Here is a 24,372-nt window from a genome sequence, read left to right as displayed (position 1 = left end):
TGGCACAGACACACGGTGCTGCTCATTCCCAGTCACTAATGGTGTTAAATGTACTCCATCGTGGTAACCTCAAACTCTCCTTGTCATTATGGTATCAATCACAGAAATAATACTTTTCTCAATCTCTTTGAGGATTTCAAAGCACTTCATGAAGGTCATAGGTGTTTTGAAAATGAGATATGGCTATAGAAAGCTGATGGTGCTTTAAAATCATTCAGAGCATCCTATGAAATGTAGTATATTTTATGCCCCTCAGATTTTTTTCAGAGAGCTGGTCACTTTTAGTTGTCATTATTTGAGGTTAATCAGAAATAAACTCCTCTGGTTTTAGTCTGTTTACTAGAAGACAATAGTCGAAAGAAATTGTTTTGGTGGAATTGGATATTTTCCAGGCCAAGTGTGATGAGAAATTTATGTGATAGTAATGGGAATGGGTATGATGTAATGGTTGCTACTATTACATCAAACTAGGGAAGGCTAACTTGGGTTCTGTTTCTGTTTTCTTAAAGCAGCACGAAAAGTAGTAACTCTTGGAGGGCAGAAGATATATTTGAGTCTGGTTCTTACCTCAGCTATCTGTATTTGGTAAAACCTCAGCAGTTCAGAACAGTCAGAGCGCTTCCTAAAAGTTAGATTTCAATCTTGCTCTCAGAAAAGGCTGGGGAAGTGGTTTATCAGATATTCCACTCATGTTAACAGGGCTTCTGCAAAATGCAGCTGAAGATAATCATACTTTCTTCACCCTTGAGCTTGTCTGTTCTGAAGCCTAGAGCCACTCACTGTGATCAGTTAGTGTAAAGCTGACTCCTAATTCACTTGCACACTCACTTTGGCAGTCAATGAGAGAGATTGAATTTAAAGGTTTCAAATGCAGGCTGACATGGTTTGTCACTTTCAATCCTTTTTGACACCAGCCATGCAAATTAAAACTGTAACCTTCTGAGTACTTATTTACTGGGAAAAGCAGAAAGAAGGTCACAGCACTCTTCTTCTGGCCTGTGGCCTGTTTGACTTTTCTTGCATATACTTAAAATTTATGCATGTGACATTTCTGCCCTTTGACTCTTTCCCTCCCTGACTTTGAGTATAATTAAGATACAAAAGAATTCAGGATGCACTTTTGTTTGAAAGAATCAGGTATCAAAGTTCAGAGTTGAGAAGCCTCTGTAAAGTATTCAGTGTGGTACTGCATGACTTTTTAATTGGTATTTAGCAGGGTTCAGTAAAAAGCATGTTTAAATAGATTAACTGGTAACTGACACACCTAATATTTTATGGTGAATTAACTGACTGTTCTTAGCTGAGCTCTGCAGAAGTCTTGCGAGCTTAGTGTTTACATTATTAATACTGTTTTTTGAATAGAAGATAACAAAGGACAGGGCTTCTATACTGGGCATGTGGCATATCTTGATAAAGTGGGGTTGTCTACCCCTGAATCCTGGGAAGGTGGGACTCACCCATGCCATTTGCTGTTTGGTAGGGGAGGTGGGAGTTCTGGGAATTATTTTAGAGCCATAAATTTCTAGCCAAGTGTGATTTTTGTCAAGTGTAAGACTAGCTAGAAAATTAAGATTTTATGGCCTTAAGCTAAGGCCATAAGGGCATATGGACTCAGGAATTTAATTTTCTTGTGACATTCTAGTTCCAGACATCCATATGTCTTAATCTTTGAGGAAATCATGATAAAAAATACAGTGCTTTGCAAGCTTGAGAAGCTCTGTAGGCCTCTTGCTAGTCTGATTGGTGTGTGAAAGTGATCTTCAATTTGTGCTTTGAGAGCCTGACTGCCTTCAGGAGTGAATAAAGGTGCAAAAAGGCCCTTGAAGCTAATGGTGGAATGTCTGGCCAAGAAGTAAAAATGAAAAAATTCACAATGCTTTAGCAATGGTTGATTAACACCCAAACCAGATAGAAGGACCAGTAGGTTTTGTGTGTCTTGACATCTTTGGCTCAAAATGAGTTGCGTTTATGGACATTTGATCCCTGCTAAATTGTTAAGCTCTTTGAACTGCCAATGACTTGGGCTGTACAGTAGCTGTAGGTTGGCTCTTTATGTCAAGGAGCAAATTACAGAGCAGTAACTGGAGAGATAGCACGAAGAAGCATTGTTAGACTGACTGATGTATTTTTGTACCTCAACAGCTGACCAGTGCATGTTTTATTCTTTGTGTGTTTATCCTAACTTAAAATTTTCCTTTGTTTAAACTCACCTTTATCCTATTTATCACTTATAGTTCTTTTACGTTGTGTTGTTTTTCAGCATTTTGCCTTATTGTCAAGGTAAACTTATTGAGCAACTAGGCAGTTAAATGTATTTCCTTTCTGTTCTGCATCTCTAGTTGCTATTTTCTGGATGCCTTTCATTTCTTATTTTGATGTGTTTATCAGACTTTTGGCTGCAGGTAGCAACTCAACTTCAACAAAGTTGCAAGGCAGCAAAAAATGTCAGTTGAATTCTTGTAGGTGGTAAATCTTTCACTTTTTTTGGCTTGTATAGGTGTTCATTTATATATCTTAATTTTCTAGGAAGAATTTGTTGACAAAGTAATTGGAAACCTAGAAGATTAGAAATCATTTCAGTAAACCCATTGTACTTGATCCAACAGAAAAATTGTTATAACAACTGCTGCTGTGCTGATCTTGGTATAATATAGTGACAGTGAAAACCTGATGTTGCAAATCCTCTGAGGATTTACTGATTTTCTCTGACTTTAGTAATCCATCAGGATTGTTCAAAAGGAGTAGTCTGAGGAAGATGCCTTTATGTGGACAAGACAAAGAATATCAGAAAATGTCTTAAGTGCACAATATAGGAAAGATATAAAACTATTATAGGGTGCTCAGAGGAGGACTATGAAGATGAAGGGTCTGGAGGAGAAGCCATGTGAGATGTGGCTGAGGTTACTTGGTCAGTTCAGCTTGGAGAAGAAGAGACTGAGGGGAGACATTGTAGTATGCAACATCCTCATGAGGGCAGAGAGGAGGGACTGGCACTGATCTCTTCTCTGTAGTGACCAGTGACAGGACCTGAGAGAATGGCCTGAAGCTGTATCAGGGGAGGTTTAGGTTGGATATTGAGAAAAGGTTCTTCCCCTGGAAGGTGGTTGGGTACTGGAACAGGCTCCCCAGGGAAGTGATCACAGCACCAAGCCTGACACAGATCAAGAAACATTTGAACAATGCTTTCAGCTGCATGGTGAGATCCTTGAGCTGGTCTTGTGCAGGGCCAGGAGTTGGACTCGTCCTTGTGGGTCCCTTCCAACTCAGGGTATTCTATGATTCTATAAATTGAAATTGCTTCTCCTCTCACTGCTGCTGCATTTGTTGAATGCCTGGAGAGTAGATGTGCCTGTAGCCTTTTACTGTCTCAAACCATTCAATAACAATATTCTGGGAAGCAGATGTGTTTGAAAGCAAAAGATTTTAAATGTTTTCAGCCATTTTTTCCTACTGCTTTGGGATAAAGATGATGATTTTCAGATGTAGAAATGGAAGGACTGCTTTTAATATGGTCTTTCTTCCTTTTGTGTGTACTTTTATGTTTGCTGGTAGTGGACAAAGGTTTTTGTCACTGTTCATTTTGATCCATGTCCTAGTTAACTAGAGGTGTTCAAGTACCAATCCTGATATGTCCCTGGTCAGAAGCCCCAGCTTCTGCTCCCAGCGATCACATCTGCGGTATTTGAGGGTTGAGATTGTTGCTGCATTTCTTCTGCTATTAAGCATAAATGCTGTGGTGCCCTCTATGCCAACTTCAGTGATAGAGCTCCATGGGGTAAAGCAGTGAAGTAAAAAAATCACCCTTCTCTACCTACCTCCAGACTAATGCTAAATGATAAATTTCACTTCTGTGAGAGTGAAAGGCACTATGGTTCATCATGTCTTTTTGGTTGTTTGACTTTTTATTGTATTTAACTGTATCCCATCTCCCCTTCTGAGCTTGAAGGAAACCTGATTTTTCTCAGCTATAGAAACAGATTTTGGATATGATGTTCTTGTTCCATTTGTAGAGTCATGGAAGTTCAGAATGCCTTTTTTTTTTTTTTTCCCACTTTACTAAGTATCTAACTGCTTCATGACCACTTACAGTCTATGATTTTAGGCTCAGGAAGTCCTAATTTTGAAGAAACTTGGTCACAGATAAGTTTTCTGCCTTCCTTAAAAGGGTTCTTCAAAATCTTTGTGGTAGTTGGATATGTTTCTCAAAGCAAAAGAGTTTGTTCTTAGTGACTGACTCTGTTTCTCCATTTAAAGCCTGGTGTGTCTGGAGGAGCTATGCTGCTTCACAGCAGATGGGCTGCAGTGATACCTTTAGTTAACACTTACTCCCTGTGTAGAGTTATCCCAGTAATATCCTAGGCTAGATAGTCTGCAAGGTGAAATGCAGCACCTCGGTATTGGACTATTGTGGTCCAATTTGTCTTATGTTACACAGATTGGTCTTAAAAGGTTCTTTTCACTTATCCTATACCCTTGAACTCTTTATTGCACTGTGCATCCATGGCCTGGAAAAATGATTAGGTTTTTATTGGCCTATTGTATAAAAGCATACAACAAAAGATTTATCATGTTTTTAAGGCATACTGTATCTGTTCTTTAGATCTTTTTGTTTCTGCAGGCACCTGAGTCTCATAGAAGCCTGTTAATACCATGTGAAATAAATGCTGGGAATGATGTAAGTGTAGTCGTAAAGTGTTTGTGAGGGATGTGGTGGTTTTGGCTGGGGTCAATTTTTTGTTCCTAGTAGCCAGTGTGGGGTTGTGCTTTGGATATGTGATGAAAACAGTATTGATAACACAGGGATGTCTTCATTACTGCTTAGCAGAGCTTACACAGAGGCCTTTTCTGTTCCTTCAAGGCCTCTTCTGCTCCTCACCTCAGCGGTGGGCGAGGAGGCTGAATGGGGTAAGACAGCTGGGACAGCTGAGCCCAACTGACCCAGGAGATATTCCAGACCATATGGCATCATGCCCGGCATATAAAGCTGTGAAAAGTGCATATTATATGGCTCTACGCAAGATATTTACTATATGTATTATGTTGTATTGATTTTAATGTTGTATTAATATTTTGATAGTAAGGTAAATGTAGTTTTGTAGTTAAAATGTAGTTTATATGTACCAACCACAGGAAAATGTAAATCTTTCAGAGAAAAAGAATTTACTACTTCCTTATCAGAAGAGACCAACTCCTCCTGCCTCTCTCAGCCTTGTGGACGCCATAGAGATTAAAGGAAAAAAGTGATACTAACCAGAAACAATTATTTGTTTAAATGGAATTTATGCATCATGTATGAAATATATGAATATTCAACAGGCTATTGCTTTTAAGAGATAATCCTTTGTTAACAGAGGTCCTTCTTCGGGGCTTTTTGCTCGGGGAGGCACCCAGGCGTCTGTAACTTTGTTTTTTATTGTCTCGTATTGTCCTAACTCTAATTGCTCAATTTTTTTACTCTAATTCTATTTTTATAACCATCTTATTTACTATTAAACTTTCAAAATTTTAAAAACAAGTGATTGGCGTTTTTCACAAGGCCATGGGGGAGAAGGAAGAGGGGAAGTTTGGAGCGATAGTGTTTGTTTTCCCAAGTAACCGTTATGTGTGATGGCACCCTGCTTTCCTGGGAATGGCTGAGCACCTGCCTGGCCGTGGCAAGCGGTGGATGAATTGTTTTGCTTATGTGTATGGATTTTACTTTACCTACTATTAAACAGTCTTTATCTCGACCCACAAAGTTTATTAATTTTACCCTTGTGATATTCTCCCCCATCCTTCTGGGGGGAAAAGAGCACTTCTGTGGGGCTCAGCTGCTAGCTGGGGCTAAACCATGGCAGAGCATTAATGACCTCTGAAGGCTTTTTCCAGCCTTATATCATATATGAATTTGAGGATCTTGGGCGATTATTAACTACTAATATGGGCACACTTTGGAAAGAGCAAAACCTTCCAATGGTGGGTTTTTCTGTAAGATTCTAATACAACATCTTGCATGTAGTGATGCAGAAATCCTGACTATGTAGCTTATGCAGAAAGGTTTTTGAAACCAGGCAAGTATATTATGATTAGGGCACTAGTTAATTAGAGAAAGCATTGTGTATGTTTCGTTTTGGGGGGAGCGGTTTCGGGTGGGCCTTAGGGCGTTTCGGGGATTATTTCTGGAGCGGTGCGGCCCGCGCCGAGTGCTGCCAGGAGGGGGCGACAGCGGCCCGGCCCTGCGGGGCTCCCGGGAGCGGGTGTGATCGGTAGAGCCGGGATCGGGGCTGTGGGAACGGGTGTGATCCCCCGGGAGAGGTGGGATCGGGGGGCTGTAGGAGCAGGTGTGAACCCCCGGGAGAGGCGGGATCGGCTGTGGGAGCGGGTGTGATTCCCCAGTAGAGCCGGGATCGGGGCTGTGGGAACGGGTGTGATCCCCCGGGAGAGGTGGGATCGGGGGGCTGTAGGAGCAGGTGTGAACCCCCGGGAGAGGCGGGATCGGCTGTGGGAGCGGGTGTGATCGGTAGAGCCGGGATCGGGGCTGTGGGAACGGGTGTGATCCCCCGGGAGAGGTGGGATCGGGGGGCTGTAGGAGCAGGTGTGAACCCCCGGGAGAGGCGGGATCGGCTGTGGGAGCGGGTGTGATTCCCCAGTAGAGCCGGGATCGGGGCTGTGGGAACGGGTGTGATCCCCCGGGAGAGGTGGGATCGGGGGGCTGTAGGAGCGGGTGTGAACCCCCGGGAGAGGCGGGATGGGAGCTCCCAGGATCGGGCATTAGCCCACCGGGAGAGGTGGGATTGGGGCTTCCGGGATCGGGTGTGAACCCGCCGGGAGAGCCCGGACTGGGGCTCCGGGGAGCGCTGTCATCCTCTGGGAGAGCTGGGATCGGGTGTCATCCCCGGGAGAGCGGAACCGGAGCCGCGCGGGTGCCGTCGGTGCTCGCCTGTCACAGCAGCTCTCGCAGCCGGCTGTGTTCTGCCTCTTCCGCATCTCAAGGTGCAGGTGTGTCCCTGTCCTGCTGTAACCCCAGCCCGCAGCTCAGCCCCGCTGCCGCTCGCTCCCTTCCCCACGAGGGAATGGGGGAGGGAATCGGAAGAGTAAAAACTACAAAACTCTGGGTTAAGATAGGATAAGCAAGGTACAAGCTGTGCACAGAAAATGAAAACGAGGAATCCATTCACCACTCCCATGAGCAGGCAGGTGTTCAGCCATCTCCACGAAGGCAGGATTTCATCACACCTGACTGTGGCTCGAGGAGACAAACGCCTCCACTTGGAACATCCTCCCCTTTCCTTATTCCTCCCACTCCGAATGTCCACCTCTTCCTTCTGCCCCTCACTTTATATATTGAGATTGATGACATAGCATACATGGGGATGGTTTTAAACTAAAAGAGGAGAAATTTGGATTATATATTAGGAAGAAATTCTTCTCTGTGTGCTGAGGCACGGGCTCAAGTTACTCAGAGAAGCTGTGGAAGCCCCATCCCTTGGAGTGTTCCAGGTCAGGTTGGATGGGGCTCTGAGCAACCTGGTCTAGGGGAAGGTGTCCCTGCCCATGGCAGGGATTATGGGACTAGATGGTCTTTAAGGTCACTTCCACTCCAAACCCTTCTATGACCTGAAGTAGCTTTGGCCTATGGTGTTTTCTTCATGTATGCTTGAACTATTAAGGCTACTGTCAATCCAACTTGATAAGTGTTGAATAAAATTTGAAAAGAAACTTTACCAGACTTTTAAACTTCAAGTTCTTAGAATATTCCTTTATTATCAGCTGATTAGATGGAGACTACAGGGAAATTGCCATAATGGTATTTATAAATTATTTATTTATAGATGCACTTATATAGTTTGCAGACCTGAAATAATAGGCCTTGTTTGAAACCTAAGTAATAGTTCATGAAGTTCAATATAAGGTTAATTAAAAATGCTGGTGTGTATTTCATTACCATGTAAGTGGCAAGTAGCTGGCTGTGGGATCAGCTCTATAAAGAACTCTAAGCAAATTATCCTTTAGATTAATGCCCTGACAGTGGAAAATGGATGTGATTTGCTTTCTTAACGGGTAGATCATAGTTTCTTTAGACTTCAGTGATGTACTGAGCATTGTGCTAACGTGATATATTTTCTGCATCTGAGTAGGTTGTAGGTCCTGAAGGCACCAATCCCTTATTCCTGTTCACGTGTTCAAAGCAATGACCGAAGCTTCCAATGGCTGCCTGAGCTAGGAGGCTGCTTGCTATGAAGCCTTCCATGAGGCTGAAGCTGAGTATTTATTTCATTACTTTAGGCAATAGCTAAAGTATTCGACTTGCTGGATAGCCTCCTGCTTGGTAATTTTTCTGGGGAAAGCACTGAAATGGATAGGAAATAATCGAATCAAAAGTACTTTTCTTTCCCACTTGGATAAATTATAAGGTGATACTGTAGGCTTCTACAGTTTCTGTAATTCTTTACCGTTCTTTCAGAATATTTTGCTTAACTTTATATACTAGTGTACTAGCTGGCTAGAGCTCAACCCTGTAACTTGTATGTCAGTAAGTGTTTTAGTAGTAACTATTCATTATTTCTAAGTCTGTGCAAATGATGCTAATCACATGGGTATGTCTTGTCAACATCTCTATGAGGTATTTTTTGGCTCCTCATTTGGGAAGGTTTCATTGCTGTTATCAAAGGTGAGATTTGAAGCTTTTCTGCATAGTCGTCAGAAAAGAGCTGCGTGGAGGGAATGCAGAAAGGAAACAGTTTCTTTATTCAGGTTTGGTACCTTAAACATGGCTGTGCGTACTGTTAGTAATGGATGTCAAGCTGTGCTGTAATAACACAAATGTTAGCATTATTTTTGTTTTATTTTATTGATGACTAATTAACTGTTTGAGCTGTATCAATTATAGTCAATCAACTTTTTGCAATGACACCTTTTCCCTTTACATTATTTCATCTTCAAGATAGCCATCCTGACATGGGAGAAATTTTACATGTACCTAATTGAAATCCTAACAGAATAGGGAATGCAATTTCGAGCTAAGCCACAAAATTAAGAAATAAGAGCAGGTGGCCCCTTCAGAAAAATAGATTAAACAGAATAGATACTCCTGGCCAGCTACACAGTTAATCTCTTCTTGTCAAGGGGTACTGCCAATGGTTCGTTATTATGCAAGGATATAGTAAAAACTATATGAATTTAGTGAAAAAAAAGCTCTTCTCCATTCCCAGCTCTTTCTGATAATTTACTGTTATGTTCCTATTTTAAAAGTTACAGTTATAGCAAATATGAGTAGTAACTTAATAAGTTAATGGTGTCTTGCTTTAGAAAGGAATCCCCCAAAAAGAGTGGCTCTGGGAATGTAATTCCATTATGATCAACAGAAATTAATTGTAGCATTTCTGGTGTTTTCTAGCTCTGTGACACACTGATGATTGAGTCTTTAAACTCTCACGTCAGATTTGGTAGAGGGATTTGTGAGTTTGTCTCTCCTGTTGGCACAAGAAAGAGCTTATATTCCCTGTGGTTAAATGTTCCTTTCAGATGTATTATTGTGCAGTCAGATTTTTCAGTTCAGTGGAGCACTATTTCTTGGGTGTATGCAAAATAACACATTCCAGTCTTTTTAGGTGGTTATTCTGTGTGTGACTGGACATGTCATTCTTGCACTTGCTCTATGGTTAATGAATCCAGACAGGGAAGCGAGATTTGAAACTTAACTCGACGTGTGTTAACATGCCCCTTTCTCTAGGAAGACTTTTTCATGGGTGCGCAGGTATCCATTGCAACTGCTTGAGTTTCTTCCCAAAAGCACATTTTTGCTTTGTTTCTCTCTAGTAGCAAGAAGCAATAGATAAATCTGCCCTATTAATTGGGACAGCTGTCTCAGCTATCCTTCTTCTTTTAGGTACCCAGACTCTAAATTTCCTAAGCAGCTGTATTTTTTAAAATGCATTCTCTTTGTCCTCTGCCACATCTAGAAGATAACTTCATTCTGTACTTTTGGAAAATGGAGCATCAACATTTTCTTTCCTGTATAAAAGCAATTTAAGCATCACTGAATCAAGAAGTAATGGCACCTCAGGTAGTTTGCGTTGGCACTTTTCTTATTGTTTCTTGGCAGGCAGAAGTGATGAAGTAGCAGAAACTTGAATATATGGGGTTGTGAAGGCAGGAGGGGGACAGGCAGGGCAGGTGTTTAGTAGGAAGTAGCTTGTGCAGGTTCCCAGCACTACTGTTAAAAATATGACCAGTTTTGTTTTTGCTGTCTCACCTTGAATGTAGGTGAACTTCCCTGACTGTGAATTGTTCCACGGCACTGAAAGGTGTCACCTGTCTTGTGCCCATGACACTTTGTAGTATTGATTTTTAGTGTATAGTCTGTAGAAATGTACTGAAATTTGCTATCTAAACTATCAAATATAGGAATTACTCCCCTGAGAACACACGTACTCACCACTGGGAAAAAGTTGTGTTTGGTGAAAGTTGTCATTTTGAAATTAGCCGGATTAAAACTAAAACACTAACGTCTAAAGTTAATTTATCAATTAACTACATGATGTAATTTTGTTCCAGTAAAACTTAGGCATCACATTTTAGATTTCTATATAAGCATTTGATTTTAAACTGTCTTCGAAACAAATTAGTAAGACAAAAGAATTTGCAATGTCTTGACTGCTGAGTAGTTGCACAGAGCATGCAGTTTTCCTGATTGTTACAGCTATACCACAGCCATGTCTGTTGGAGAGAAACTTGGACCTTTAAAAATACTTTTTACTGAAGAAAGGTGCTTTTTGTAAAGAAATTTACTAACCCAAAAATCAACTTACTCAGAAGCAACTGCTTAGTTCCATTTGAGGTAAACATGAAGATACTTTCTTTACTCAGATTTTGAGTCAGAGCTGTTTCTTATGGTAAACTCATACCATAAATGCTACTAAAACTATTGTATATTTTAGCTTTGTAAGATGTGTTTCAGCAAAAGCTTAAGCTGGCGTAAGTAAGTATTTACTTCAGATATTTATGCAGGTATAAAATGTGGTCTGTTTTGTTTTTTCTTAAATTTGGAAAGATGAATAATATTCTATTAGGTGAATGCTAGAAATACTAGTTTAAAAAAAAGACCCTTTTTTCATGTGTACTAAGGAAGTTGGAAGATTATCTTCCTCAGGGAAGGTGCTACATGGACAGGCACATGGTCCTACAGAGACAGGGATTTATTGCAGCTTATGTGTGGCTGCTTTCCTTATAGAAACTGGTGTGTTGAAAGATGTTTGGTCCTTTCCTTATGATTTGCAACTGGATTGAGTCCATAAGATGGACTTTCAAGTTTTATAACACTCCTAGGGGAGTCTTGATCTTGTTCTACATTTCTGTGAAGTGGTTCAACTAATTTCATGAGAATAATCTTAATAGCATAATATTAGGAAAAAAAATGAATGTGGTAGCAATATGCATTAATTCTGTGTAATATGTGTCTTCATACACAGAAAATAATTTGGATTTGCCTGCTATTGAGCATGTGGAAAGGATTGTAATTATTGTTATCCCTCTGCTAGTTAATTTTTAACTTGGAAGTTAGAAGTTTTTATCATCCAATTTATGTTGAAACTCATACATAAAATTGCCACACAAATTTCTTTAAGCTGTACTTTCCTATAGGACAGTAGATGTACAAGCTGCCTTTTTCCTGCCAATTTACATTACTGCAGTCCAGGACTGTAATGGGTGACAAAAAATAAAAGTACTGCCTACAATAATTTTGTCAGAAATGATTCTTTGCCTCTTATCTGCTGGCAGTGGAAGTGATGGCTTTCTGAAGGAATCATGAACTGGTTTGGGTTGGAAGGACCTTAAAGATCATCTAATCCAAGGGTTCCAATCCCCCCTGCCATGGGCAGGAACACCTTCCACAGGACCAGATTGCTCAAAGCCCATCCAACCTGGCTTTGAGATTAGAGGATTAGGGTTGTGTAAACTTAATCCAGGACCATGTGTTGGAATTAGTCTCTTTTCTTTTACATGTGTCAACTAATATCCGTAGGTTTGTTTCCTACATCTGTGCATCAGAATGCACAAATGCTTTTAGATGTTACCTTTTCATAAATATTAAAACATTTTTAAAATCTGTTGTCTTTTGGTTTTGTTTTAAGAGTAATATGCAATTCATCTATTCTATGACCCTTGATATCAACCTGTTTTTTTGGTTTTGTGTTCTTTCTATACAGGATTACTTTTTCATGGTTTACTTACACATCAATAGTTTGTGCTGTAGTAAACAAAGTTTCAGACATGGCAATCTCAGGATTCTGAGAAATTTGCATCAAAGGACCAGGAAACTTGTGTTAAAAATCAGCAAGATGAGACAATTGCAAACAGCAGATTGAAACAAGAGATTATACGTGAAAGTTACTCCAGCATATACTATTTTCAATGGTTCATCTTTTAGAGGCTCTAAAGAGTGATTGCTTTCACCTTCTGATTTCACTTGATCAGTGCAATGCCACAGAATATATAGATGTTTTTTATCAATTCTGTAGTAAGATTGAAGTTATACTTGCTGGTAGAGCTTATGTAGGGTGTGAGTTTAAGTCAATAGCAAAGTCTGGTGCTAACTCTGAATTTCACTGAGTTAAATATAAGAATTTAAAAACATTATATAGATACTTGCAATATAGATACTTGCAATAGCTTTATCTCTTTTCCTTTCCCTAACTGTATGAAATATGGATAGTGATAAGCTTTTATTGGACAGAAAATGCATTTTGGACAATGTGGCATTCTGGGAAGCAGTGGGAAGAGCTGCATGCTGTGTGCATTTTCAGACATGCACAGTGGAGAGGGAAAATAATGGACTGCTGTACCCTGGGTCTGTCCATAGCTATTTCTCTGGACTGTTTTAGCATTCCTATGATGAATGAATAACATCAATTTCTACTGTGCTTTCAGGTAACAAATCACGGCTTTCTATGCCCCAGTATTTCAAGAGAAATAAATGTTGGGCTGGGGGAAGAGTTTATTAAAATTAGTATTTTTTTTTTTAAGTGCCAAAGGTGGAACAAATCTTTCCTTCAAAAAATAATTTCATAATTCTTCAGCAAAACAGCAGAAATCGAGGTGCTTTCTAAAACTTGCATGAGAGGAAGGATCACCACTGCCAAAGTGCTGGCAGTGCTGTTTTGATGCAGCCCAGGTGCTGGTGGCCTTTCCAAGTGTGGCTTCCTGGCTGATGTTCCGCTTGTTTGAGCTTAAAGTCCTCTTCTGCAAAGCTGCTTTCTGGCTATTTGGTTTCCAGGCCATTCTCTTGCATGGGTTGATTCCTCCACAGGCACAGGACTTTGCACTTCCCTTTGAACTGCATAGGACTGCTGTCAGCCCATTCCTTCACCTCTTCAAGGCACTTCTGAGTCATCACAACCCTCTGGTGTTTGAATTGCTCACTGTTTTCTGTTAGGTGTAAAGCTGCTGAAACTGCACTCTGCCATCAGCCAGGTCATTGATGACGGTGTTAAATATCATTGACCCTCAGAGCTCACCACTGATGTCCAGCCCCTGGCTGGCCTGGTTGTGGTGCCCCTGACAGAATCCTTTGAGCCAGGCAGGTCAGTTTTCAGTCTGCCTCATGGTCCACGTGTCTATCCTGTTTCTCATCAGTCCACATGAGGATGGGGTGTGGGAGGCTTCTCAAAAGCCCTGCTGCAGATGGGCTGGACACATCAGCTCTTGTCTCATCTCATGTTGTTCAGAGTGCTGTTTACTACATGTGACTTCTCTGCCATAAATTTGTGCAAACTGCTCTCATCTTCTATGCTTGGGAAAGATTTTCAAGAGCTGTTTACTGCATCAACTTCCAAGAGATCAAGGCAAGTTTTACCATGCTGTGGTGCCCCAGATCATCTTCCCTGCTCTGGAAGATAGGACTGATAATTGCTTTGCCTCAGTCATCAGTGACATTCCCTTATGACTATGACCTTACAAAAACAGTGGCCTGTTGATGACATCAGCCAGCTCCTTCAGTATTTGTGGATGTTTCCTGAAACTTCCGCTTTAGTGACGATTTCAAGTAAATTGTGACTTGCAGATGGTATTTATCAGTGGGATATGACACAATACTGAATTAAGGATTGCCAGAGTGTGAGGCTCTACATAGGCCTTCTGTCATTTGGTTGGAGGTTCCTGGGAAAGCTCTAGTTGCCTAAAAATGGTTTTTAGAGAAGTAGCAGATAACACTACTTTGTCTTGCTGATGGCTACATAAATCTTGCATAATGCTAAGTAAACAGCTGTGCACTTATTTGTGTAGCTATCAATTATACAAAGCACAGGGATGTGTTTTGTTAGCATAGCCATCTTCTAGTATTAAATATGGTTTGTTGGAATCTGCTGGCAGATTTTTAGACTGCAGTCTTTGCCAGTGCCCTAAAGCTTGGTCTTAATAGTGCTTAGGTCTCTCTGTTTTAAGGGTCAGCAACTGGATGGTTCTTTGGCTACTGCCTCAACTTGGCAATAGTTTAAAATGTGATATTTGCATATTGAGAGCTGCAGGTTGTATCCATTTTTCAATTGAGATCTCATTATACATTTTCTTGTGAAAGTTGTCAGAAGCCACAGAAAGCTTTTGTAGTACTCTGCAGTTCTATGTAGATGATAAGGAAGAAAGATTATAGACCCTTCTTGATGTCTCACCAAAATGTCAAGTGAAATCTTGTGTAAGAGCTACCTGTCTGTGTTCATGTGTGTGAATGAAAAAGGTGGGAGAGCTGTTTGTAAGGACTCTCAATACACTACTTGGTGCATAGGACTCAGGTAAAATGAAGTTAATATTCTGTAAGATGCTCTTTAATTTGGATTTTAAGTTACAGAACAAATGAGTTGACTTTTTGTAGTTAGTGGATGCCTGACCTTGTGAATTTAAAAATATTCATGCTTAAAGAACTGCTGTAGGTAAATGTACAGTAGGTAAATAATACAGCTGATTTTAGCATTTTGTTATAAGTTATCTTCACAATGAGATAAATAATTTTCGGTGGAGTAGGTTGAGGATATAGGACTGATGTCTGTCTACATCTTGTTTTCTTCTTGAAAAAGACTCATTAGACATCTGTTAATACCTTATGTGATTTTGACAGTTCCTACTGTGGTACTTCCTACCTTACTGCTAATATTAATCAGTCTAAACAGATTTTAGTGGAGTCATTTTTGATGTGAAGGTAATAGGTATTCAATTAGTTTTGAATTGTTTAAATAAAAATGCACATTCAAAATATTTGTCATATTGTTGACTGAAATGTGTTTTCAGATCAGTGCAGATAGTGGTACTTACACTGTAAAAGAACTTAAAATGCCTCTGAATGCAATTTAAATAAAGATTGGTTTGAGTCCTTCAACAGGGATATTATTATTAATTTGAGAATTCTGAATGCTGTAGACATCATTCTAGCATGAACTGCTTATTTTGTTGTAAATTAAAATTAGAATCATTGTAATTTGCTTTTATAAAATTAAGGTGGCATATGAAAGTTATTCAAAATTCAACTGTCGTAATAATGCACATTAGTTGAAACAAATTAGTGTGGGGTTTTTATGCACAATTCATGCTCCTAATGCATTACTTTCTATGCCAGTTCAGAATTAGGACCTATTATGGATGCAAAACTTGTGATTTTTAAAAAGACTTTTGTCTTGGTTTTTACCCGTGTTATCCAGTATACAAGAATGTAGGTGCTTAAGAACTCGTAGTCCTTTTTTTCTCAATACCGTTGTGCCTCACGTTGGATGCCAAATTCTGTCTTTGTTTTGAAAGACAATTGTCTGTCAAGGAAAGGTAGAGCCTCCCTGGGAATGGGGAATATAAACCCCCTTCCTTCCAAATTATTTTAATTTTGCAATTAGGGGCTTTCAGGCAAAGATATGGGAATAGGAGTAGCAGTTCTTTACTAGGAATATTAAAAAAGGAAAATACAAATGTAGTATTACAAAAAAAAATACAAGCAAGGAAGCAAACAGAAATCCTGGAAATCCCTGGCAGAGTCAGGGGTACGACCTGGCACCCTGTTGGTCAGGGTGTTGGAAGCAGTCCAAATAAGTCCTCCTGGAGTAACAGATGTGGTTCTGTGGAGTAGAGATGGTCCTGTAGAAAGTCCAGTGGTGACGAGATGGGTCCCATCTTCCTCCAGGAATCCAGTGGAAAAAACAGACATATTGTATTCTTCCGTCCCAGTTTTTATCTAGCTGGGAACAGCTGTCTCCTCCCCCACTGTGTGGAGCATCTCACAATGGGATGATGGAATGTGTCATGTCATTGGTGGACCCTAATGGCCCATTATCAGAAGATGTCCCCCTGGAGGATGGAGGGGTGGTGAAAGAGGTAAGAAACACTGCCTCACCTGGTTTTAATGGCTGGGCCATTATCAGAAGGCATCTTCCCCGCCCCGAGTTACAAGAGAAGGAAAAAACATCTCCCAAAAACCAGCTTTCAACCGATGAAATAGAATACACACTTTTAGGTTACATAACCCAGGACAACTTTTTAAAGGATTAAAGTGTTGGCTGAAGAGAATAGGTAAAGTTTTCTGAGGCTCTTAAAGGAATGGGGGTGGGTGCAGTAATAGAGCAGCATTAAAAATTGAAAATTCTGTTGCATTTTGTATTTGTGTTTTAGACCCATTCAGGATGTCTAAATGTTGCCATTTCACATATTTAGTTTCCTTATTTTAAATATTTTGGAACTATTTTTGTTTGTTTGATTACTTTCGTTCTCTAATTTTCCCTCATTTTATGAAGATACACTAGTTAGTATTTACTTTGCAAATATCTTGGTGGATGGAAAAAAGGGATATTTGTCTAATCATTTACTCATATCAGAAAATGTTTAGTTGCTGAACTTAATTGTATGTTTTTCTAGGGGATTGGGATGCTGTATATATATATATGCAATTGAAATTGGGAAATTCTACATTTTTTGGTGAATGTCTATGCAGAGAAACTACATTGAAGCACACTAGACTATGCTAGAGATGTTTTAAGCTACTCAAAAGTAGGAGGCTAAGGTTGCCTCTTCTGTTTAGTGCAAAAATTGGGAAGGTTGTCCAGCTTCATGCAGATGAAGAGAGTACAGGGAGTGAGTAGTAGGTCTCCTAGAGGCTGTTGTAAGGAAATCTGTAGGGTGTATTTCAGCAAGCCTTTTGAAATGTATTAAATAAAGCCTTGGTGTGATTCTACTTCAAGTTCAAGCTGTGCAGTACTGTTTTCAGCTCAAAAGATGAGAAATATTGGTTGGAGAGGTGCTGATTCAGAGAACTTTTAATCATCCCCTAGTAGGACAGGGAATAAAGCAGTCCAGTGTAAGAAAAAGATGTATAATCTGAAGCACAATCAAGTCCATTTTACAATGACAATAATGAGATTAAGCTCTCATCAATTTAATCATACTTAGGATTGTAATTGGGTTCACCATCTTGTGTTACTGTACTCTGGATTTACAGAACTCCTGGAAGTACCGTGGGCAATTATTCAGCATCCGGCAAAGCAGACTTTCTATGACTTGGCTCTGTTGGTAAAGTTGTAATTTTTTTTAAGAATAGGTATTCTTAAAATATGTCTTCTGAGATAAATTATGGGGTTTGCCTCAGTGAAAATTTTCAAATAAACAGTTTGGGATGCTGATATTGTCAGTTTATGTCTATTAAGGGAAAAACTTTTTTTTCTGAAATTCTGCTACAACTGACTTGGAGTCCCCATTTTCTTCTGGGACTTTGCCTCTTACCAAAGCTTGAATGTGTTGCTTAAAGGGGGTCTTCATAAAATGTAAATTAATAAATCAAGGTCTGTTTTTTGTAGTACCATCACTTTGTTTTTTTTTTTTTCCTGTGTGAAACCAAAAGGAATTATGCTGCTGGAGGAGATGGCCATTCAGCTCAGTGTTCTATCTCCAGCAATGGTCAAAAGCAGTGTTTTCAAGAACTAAAAAGGGAAGTATGTAAAGTTACTTAGCCTTCACTTTGACCTAATAGCTTTCTGGATTGAGGAGGTTGTGATTTTTCTAAGTCAACTTTGAAAGTTTGAGAATTCACTGAAAAATGCTATTGCTGTTGGGCTATGCTTCAGTAGTTGTGTAACATGCTTGATTGAGTTAGTCTAAATTTTGGGTTCCTTTTCTTAGATACAGGGCAATAAAATTGCCCAAATAAAGCAAAATCTATTGCTTCTATTGTATAATGTTAGTAATTTTCAAACCCACTTGATTTAGGAGTATTTTTAAAGGATAATGTAATTCTTAGTATATTTTCAGTTTCAAAATGAATGTGGAAACTACTTCAGTGCAATTGCAGTGCAGTTCCATCAATGCCCTGCTCTCTTAAGCTATGATCATGTGGATGTCCTTGAATGAGCCTTGCATTTTTCACTTGTTCTTCCATCCGAGGTAGGAAAACGTTAATACAAGTTTAGTGGTACAAAATTATTTGTATATAATGGGATGTTTGGTAAGACATCTGAATCTCAGGAAATACAGTAGAAACTTTCTTAAGGATTTGCAGGCAAATTGACCTGATTTCTGTTTCTCCTGATCTTGTGTAAAGGAAATATTGCCTTAAGGACAAATGCAGTAAACATTTCTGTTTACTTTGAGGCTGACATTCAGTCTTATATTTATTATATTGATTTACTACAGACAAATAGGGCGTCACTTTGTTCAGCATTAAACACAAGTATTTATTTATATTGGCCTAGCTGAGGGAGCTAGAATCCTGGATTGTAGTTCTGCCCTAGGAAGATTAATTCTGACTGAAGAATAATGTGAAACAATTCTACTTTGTCATTATCTGATGTATCTACCACTGTTATTTGGTGAATTAACTGAGGACTAATCATTGCCTCGATCTCTATGATTAAATGTAAAGAAAAAATCCATGCAGTAAGTACTGCATGCAGTTAAATTTCTTTTGCATTAGCTGCATCCTTGGTCTGAGAACATGAGATTTTAATCTCTAGCGTTATGGGAAACTTTAATCACATGTTTATTTACTGTTTGTAATCTAGGAAATGGCATTGCTTCATATAGCTAAGCGGTGCAGTAATCTAAGGATTAAGAAAAGGCAAATCTTCCTATCCATTTGACCTTGAAAATCTGATTGGATTTCTTGTGTGATCTGGCATGATTTTTCCCTAATTATCTAAAGCTTGATGTATGTGAATGATATTGCAAGAACTGTGCATATATGGATAAAATTCTAGTGCTTAGCTGTATTTCCCATTCTTAGATTTCCAGTTCAAAGGTATAAAAGACTGGACTTTGTTCATACAAAACTAGAGTCTTTTACAATAGCAACAAAGAGACAAAGTCTTAAATAAGTTTGATTACCATTAGACCATAACAGGAAAAAATTACTGAATCTTTGTACTGCCTTGGCAATGGGCTATGGCTGTTTGTTCATAAAGCAATTTGTCTTTAAAACAAATGGGGAAAATTGTGATCCATTTCGCTGAGAGATGATTTGCAACCTATTAAAGGGTTTCAGTGGCTTCTTCGAGCAAAAAGAAGTTGTTTAAACAGTGAAAGTAAAAGAATAAAGGGTTTTGCTTAAAATGTTCAATAAAGCATGTAGATCCGTGGGGTAGGAAAACTGATTTTTGGAGAAAGTAATGTGCTTCTTTCAATAATTACTTTAGTGACTTCGAAGTTCAGTATCTTCTAGAGCAAGAAGAGAAGGGTCTTTTTATGTTTTTTATTAGCTCAGTTTAGACCCATATTATGAGCATATTTAGCATTAATCACTTTGTTGCAACCAAGCTCTTCAAATACTTAATTCAAATAACTTTTCTAAGCTAAAGTATTTAGGAAATACAATTAGCAGTGTATTGATCTCTTAAGGTATTTATGCAGCTGGTTCATCTGAAGAATATTACTGAGGTAGAACTCTGTGCTAAACTCTTCAAGGGTATTTTAAGTGTAAACAACGCATTTCCAGCTGTAATATTTCTTGGCAATTTCTAGGAAGTTCCTTAAACCACTGTTCTCACTTTCAGGTGGATAGGGAGATTGCAATATATGCTGTGCATTTGGGGATAACAGCTTATAACTCAACAAGAGAGAACAAATTTTTTAGCTTTAGCAGTTCATGAAAACTTGGTGGGCTTTGATGTTGAAGGTACTTTTATTTTGTACGTTTAGATTCTTAAGGAAAAAGTCCTTTACTGTAACAGTAATTACAGTGACTGAGAACTGGTAAAGGTCTTGTATCAGTCTGGGATCAGTTGAACTACCTGGGAGTTTGCACTGCTCTATGACAAAAAATTACAACAAAATGCATTAATTGAATTTAATATTGAATGGCATTGAACTCTGCTTTTGACTTTGAACAAATTTTAGTCCTAACATTTAAAGTAAGTACTAAATCACATCATATCAAATCTTGTTGTAATTGCATTTGCTTCAGTCATAACAAACGGATGTATTTTTATTACACTTTTAATAATCAGCATTTTGTGGTTCAAGATACTACTAAAGATCAGCAGATTTCTTATCAGTTTTAAGCTTTGAGTGTTTATACTAATAGTGTAATGCCAACAGCAGCCTTAAAAATTAGTGTTGTGTTTTTACTTGTAAAACATAAAATCCTCTAAGTACCTAGTCTTGTTTTTCAAGAGAAATCAAGTGCTTTGTCACTACTGCACTTGTTATATGAGGAAAGAATGTTAGATGTGTATCTGTATTGGAATGCTGTGATAGTATTATGCTTTTACACCTGAATGTGATATTTGGAAAACTTTTACTTCTAAAAGATACCAGTCACCTGATTTCTGAATGAAAACATTATACCCTATAAAATTTTAATCTTAATTTCACCTGGAAATGTGTTCCAAATTAAACGGATGTAACTTTACATCTGTTTAATTGTCCATAATTCCCTAGTCTGTAGCGTGGCATTTCCAAATTTCCATTTTTACCTGGATTTTGACTATTGAAATGTTCTTCAGATGATGTTAGCTGGTGGAATCATGGTGCTGGAGGCTTTTTTTTTTTTTTACTGAGCATGATGGAACAAAAGACATGCTGAAGCAACGTTGCCTTGATAGGGCTCCGCCAGAATTTTTACATTGCTACAATCCATAGGAACAAAAAACTTTGTAGAGACTTGACAGGAAATTTTGAAAGTACAGCTGTGGAATTCTTTTCCTTCAAGAAGCCTTCAAATAGTCTGAGCCTGGTTTGACTTTCTTTGTTTTCAGCCACTGAACAGTAACTTGGATAAATTGTTTATTTCCTGTTTTGTGTTAGTGAAACTTGCATGGAAGATAAGTTTCAGTTATTGAAAAGGACATTGGCATTTTAATTTCTGTAGTGGTAAATGGAAGTGGACTGGTATTCAATTAAAATCTGCTAATAATGCATGGATTTTTTTTTTTCATAGTTAGAATTTTTTTGGTTTATTCTGTTTTTCATTAGCCCTTATTTCAAACCAGATTGTCTTTGAAAGTGTACTAAAGGCTGGCTTCTCCTATCGTTTTGATTGATTTCTTTGCGTTCAAGTTTTTATTACAGTCTCTTTTTGGCATAAGATCACATTCCCATTAAAGAAACTGCAAGTCCTTGATGAATATCCTTAATCTGTAGTGGTCGAGTAGAGTAGAAGGGTGTTTCTTGTCGTGACCAATTGTCACGATATATGGAGATGCTTGTGGAGCGCAAGTGGTAAATTCCCATGGAAGAACTGCTGTGGCACTTGTGAAATGGATTGGATTTTGGTGCATGCTAACAAGTTTAGTGCTGCAGCCCCCAGCATGATGGACCCAATCCAGCAAATACCTCAAGAAGTGCTTCACTTTGTCTCCCTGTATGCTCCTCATGAATCTTCTCTAAAGAAATGAAATCTGCAGGTTTTCATTTGCAGACTGGAGAGTCAATATTTGGAAAAAAGTATAATCAAGAGTCACTTTTGTGTGTATCTCTGGAGTGAACAGAGTCATGTAAGCCAGGGTTTGAACTTCTAAATCCAATTCTTAATAATGTTGTTGTTGGTATAACACTCTTCTCAGATTTTTGGGTATGATCTATGTGCCTCAATTACATTCCTGAAATTCCAAAAGATTAACTTGACATTTGTTCCTAAGTGCACTGTAGAAAGCCACTGTTAAAACTGTGTACTTTATTTATAGAAGAGGAATAAAATTGTTGAATATTAAACTATGTTACATTTTTTTTAAATTTAAACATGCTCAAAGGTTTTCGCTACTTGAGCCATATAAAAAAAGTAACCTAAGTGTTGAGTACAGTGTTTGCAATGCTAATTCAAGATGCTGATATAAACATGAATATAAAAAAGGGAGACATGCTTTACCCTATTGGCCTTGTATAACCAATTATGTGTATTAATCACACTCTCATTTGTATGCCATACAGTATTAGTTTTGAAATTTATTTATACTTAATTTGGATATGATCAGATTTTTAGATTATTGCATTAAATTGAAAAAATATCTTTTTTCTTTAACAGAAATTGAAAAATTCCAAAAAGGGGAAGGAAAGGATGAAGAAAAGTATATTGATGTAGTCATCAATAAGAATATGAAGTTGGGACAAAAAGTTCTGATTCCAGTAAAACAATTCCCTAAGGTAAGCCAGATTTTCATATTTGATAAATTTAAGTTCTTATAAAAGATATTTCGCTAGTATCTTAACTATTTTTAATGTAACATTTAAAACTATTACCATTCACTACTGTTACTGTTCTGCAATCTGTTCTGTAGGAGCTCTAAGCTAGAAGTGGTTCTTGTTGGAATAAATGTGCAGGAAAATTGTGCTATTCATGCGAAATAGTGTGTTGAGAGCAAAAACCTGAAATATATTTTTGGAATAGCAGGATCCTCCTCTTCAGAATATCAAAAGGAAAAACAAATTTTGAAGTTGAATCTGATGCCAAGCTTTGAGACTTTCTTATTGTAGCTGGAAGTGCAGCTTAAAATGCACCATTAAGGAAGTAATTGTGTAAATTTTCTTCTCATCCTCTTTAAGTTTCAGCCATTGTTATTCTTGAATGAATTATAGCTTGACTGCTAAATTATGCAATCTGTTCTGGAGGGGTGAAGACTGTTTCATTAATATCTTTGACCACCATGAATTCTTAACATTTCTTTACTGACAAATATTATCCTGCACTAAAATATTGCTGCCTGCAAGCATTTATGCAACATTCAGTAGGCTGTGGAACTTTATTATTTTGGTGCTGCTTAAAATTTTAAGGTTAATGTTATGACAGTCAGATTAGCATTTTTTAAATTTGTTTGCAATGGCTTTTTCTTCCTACTAGAAATTTCAAGACTTTCTCTTCATGGAGGAAAAAAATCACCATTCCTTTCTCCTTCTGTTTAGGAAAACTGTTTATAATATTTTTTTTTCCTGCACAATATCGGTGTTTTTCTCACAGGCCTGTGCATGGTAACTTGCACAGATTTTTTTTTGCTGATGTTCAAAGTTGCATGAAACATTCCTTGAGTGAGTGCAGGGCAGAACATCATGTGGGCACCTCTTTGGAACTCTGACTTAAGTCATCTTTATGACTAAATAGAGCTATATACAAGCGTACAGGAACATAAAGATCGGAAGGTAAAATACAGGAGCTCCTTACTCCACAGTCAGTGTTTGCAAGCAAGATGTTTTTCTTCTAAATGTGGAGATGTAGATGCTTGAGCTCAGGGGCAAGAAAGGCAAACTGGCTATTAAAAAGGGAAACACTGCTTTCTGAAAGATACTTCTTCTTTATCTAGTGTCAACTTTCTTTATAGGACTAAGCACTGAAATTATTTAGGATAGCTAGTAGGAAAACCCTTGCCATATTTTGAATGGCTAGAGATGCTCTGCTGTTTGATCAGTACTTCTGACCCATAGAGACACTGATCCGGATTAAAACCTGGTGTGTGGTATGGAAAGAAGCCTGAACTTAGGTCCAGGCAGATCCAGGGGTGCAAAACAAAACAGCTGTGCAGAACACAACATATCATATGAGTTCCTGTATCTTGACTAGGACTACTCCGCAGAAAACAAAATACTGTTATCTCTATTCACACAAATTTCCTCTTCTGACAGAGTGAATAAAATCCTAGGTACTTAATAAGAATATTTTTACCGCAATATTCAGGGGATCAACTTCTCTTAGACATTTCCTTTTATTACATATAGATGGATATTTAAAGGTTGCTCATTAAAGATTCTGTAGAGTCGAAATAAATTTTTTCACTGTATAGGAGTAGTCTGGGAGGTATCAGTTCGGAATTGATAGGTACTCTTGGTATCTCTGAAAAGCACCTGCCCTAAACCAAAACCAGTCAATACAATTTGCTATCACATGGTATTAGAACCAGGCTTGTGGTTTTATTTTTGAGATCTTATAAATTATGATACATTGTATGAAGTGAC

At 38.4% G+C, this 24,372-nt stretch overlaps 1 protein-coding gene across 2 annotated transcripts in view; it reads left to right on the top strand.

Moving 5' to 3' along the window:
- The window catches only part of KHDRBS3 (KH RNA binding domain containing, signal transduction associated 3), a 93,538-nt gene that overhangs the window by 5,251 nt on the left and 63,915 nt on the right, over nucleotides 1–24,372 (top strand). For both annotated transcript variants that reach the window (XR_005703787.1, XM_040083928.2), the window contains exon 2: nucleotides 22,454–22,572. Coding sequence is in view for 1 of the 2 variants with exons in the window: in XM_040083928.2 (XP_039939862.1) it covers nucleotides 22,454–22,572 (119 nt within the window). In the remaining variant the exon portion in view is untranslated. The remainder of the gene's footprint in view (nucleotides 1–22,453; nucleotides 22,573–24,372) is intronic.

The sequence above is a fragment of the Hirundo rustica genome, chromosome 1 (genome assembly GCF_015227805.2).
Source record: "Hirundo rustica isolate bHirRus1 chromosome 1, bHirRus1.pri.v3, whole genome shotgun sequence".
Classification (NCBI taxonomy): Eukaryota; Metazoa; Chordata; class Aves; order Passeriformes; family Hirundinidae; genus Hirundo; species Hirundo rustica.
The sequence above is the reverse complement of the archived record's forward strand: the minus strand, read 5'-3'. Positions and strand labels throughout refer to the sequence as shown.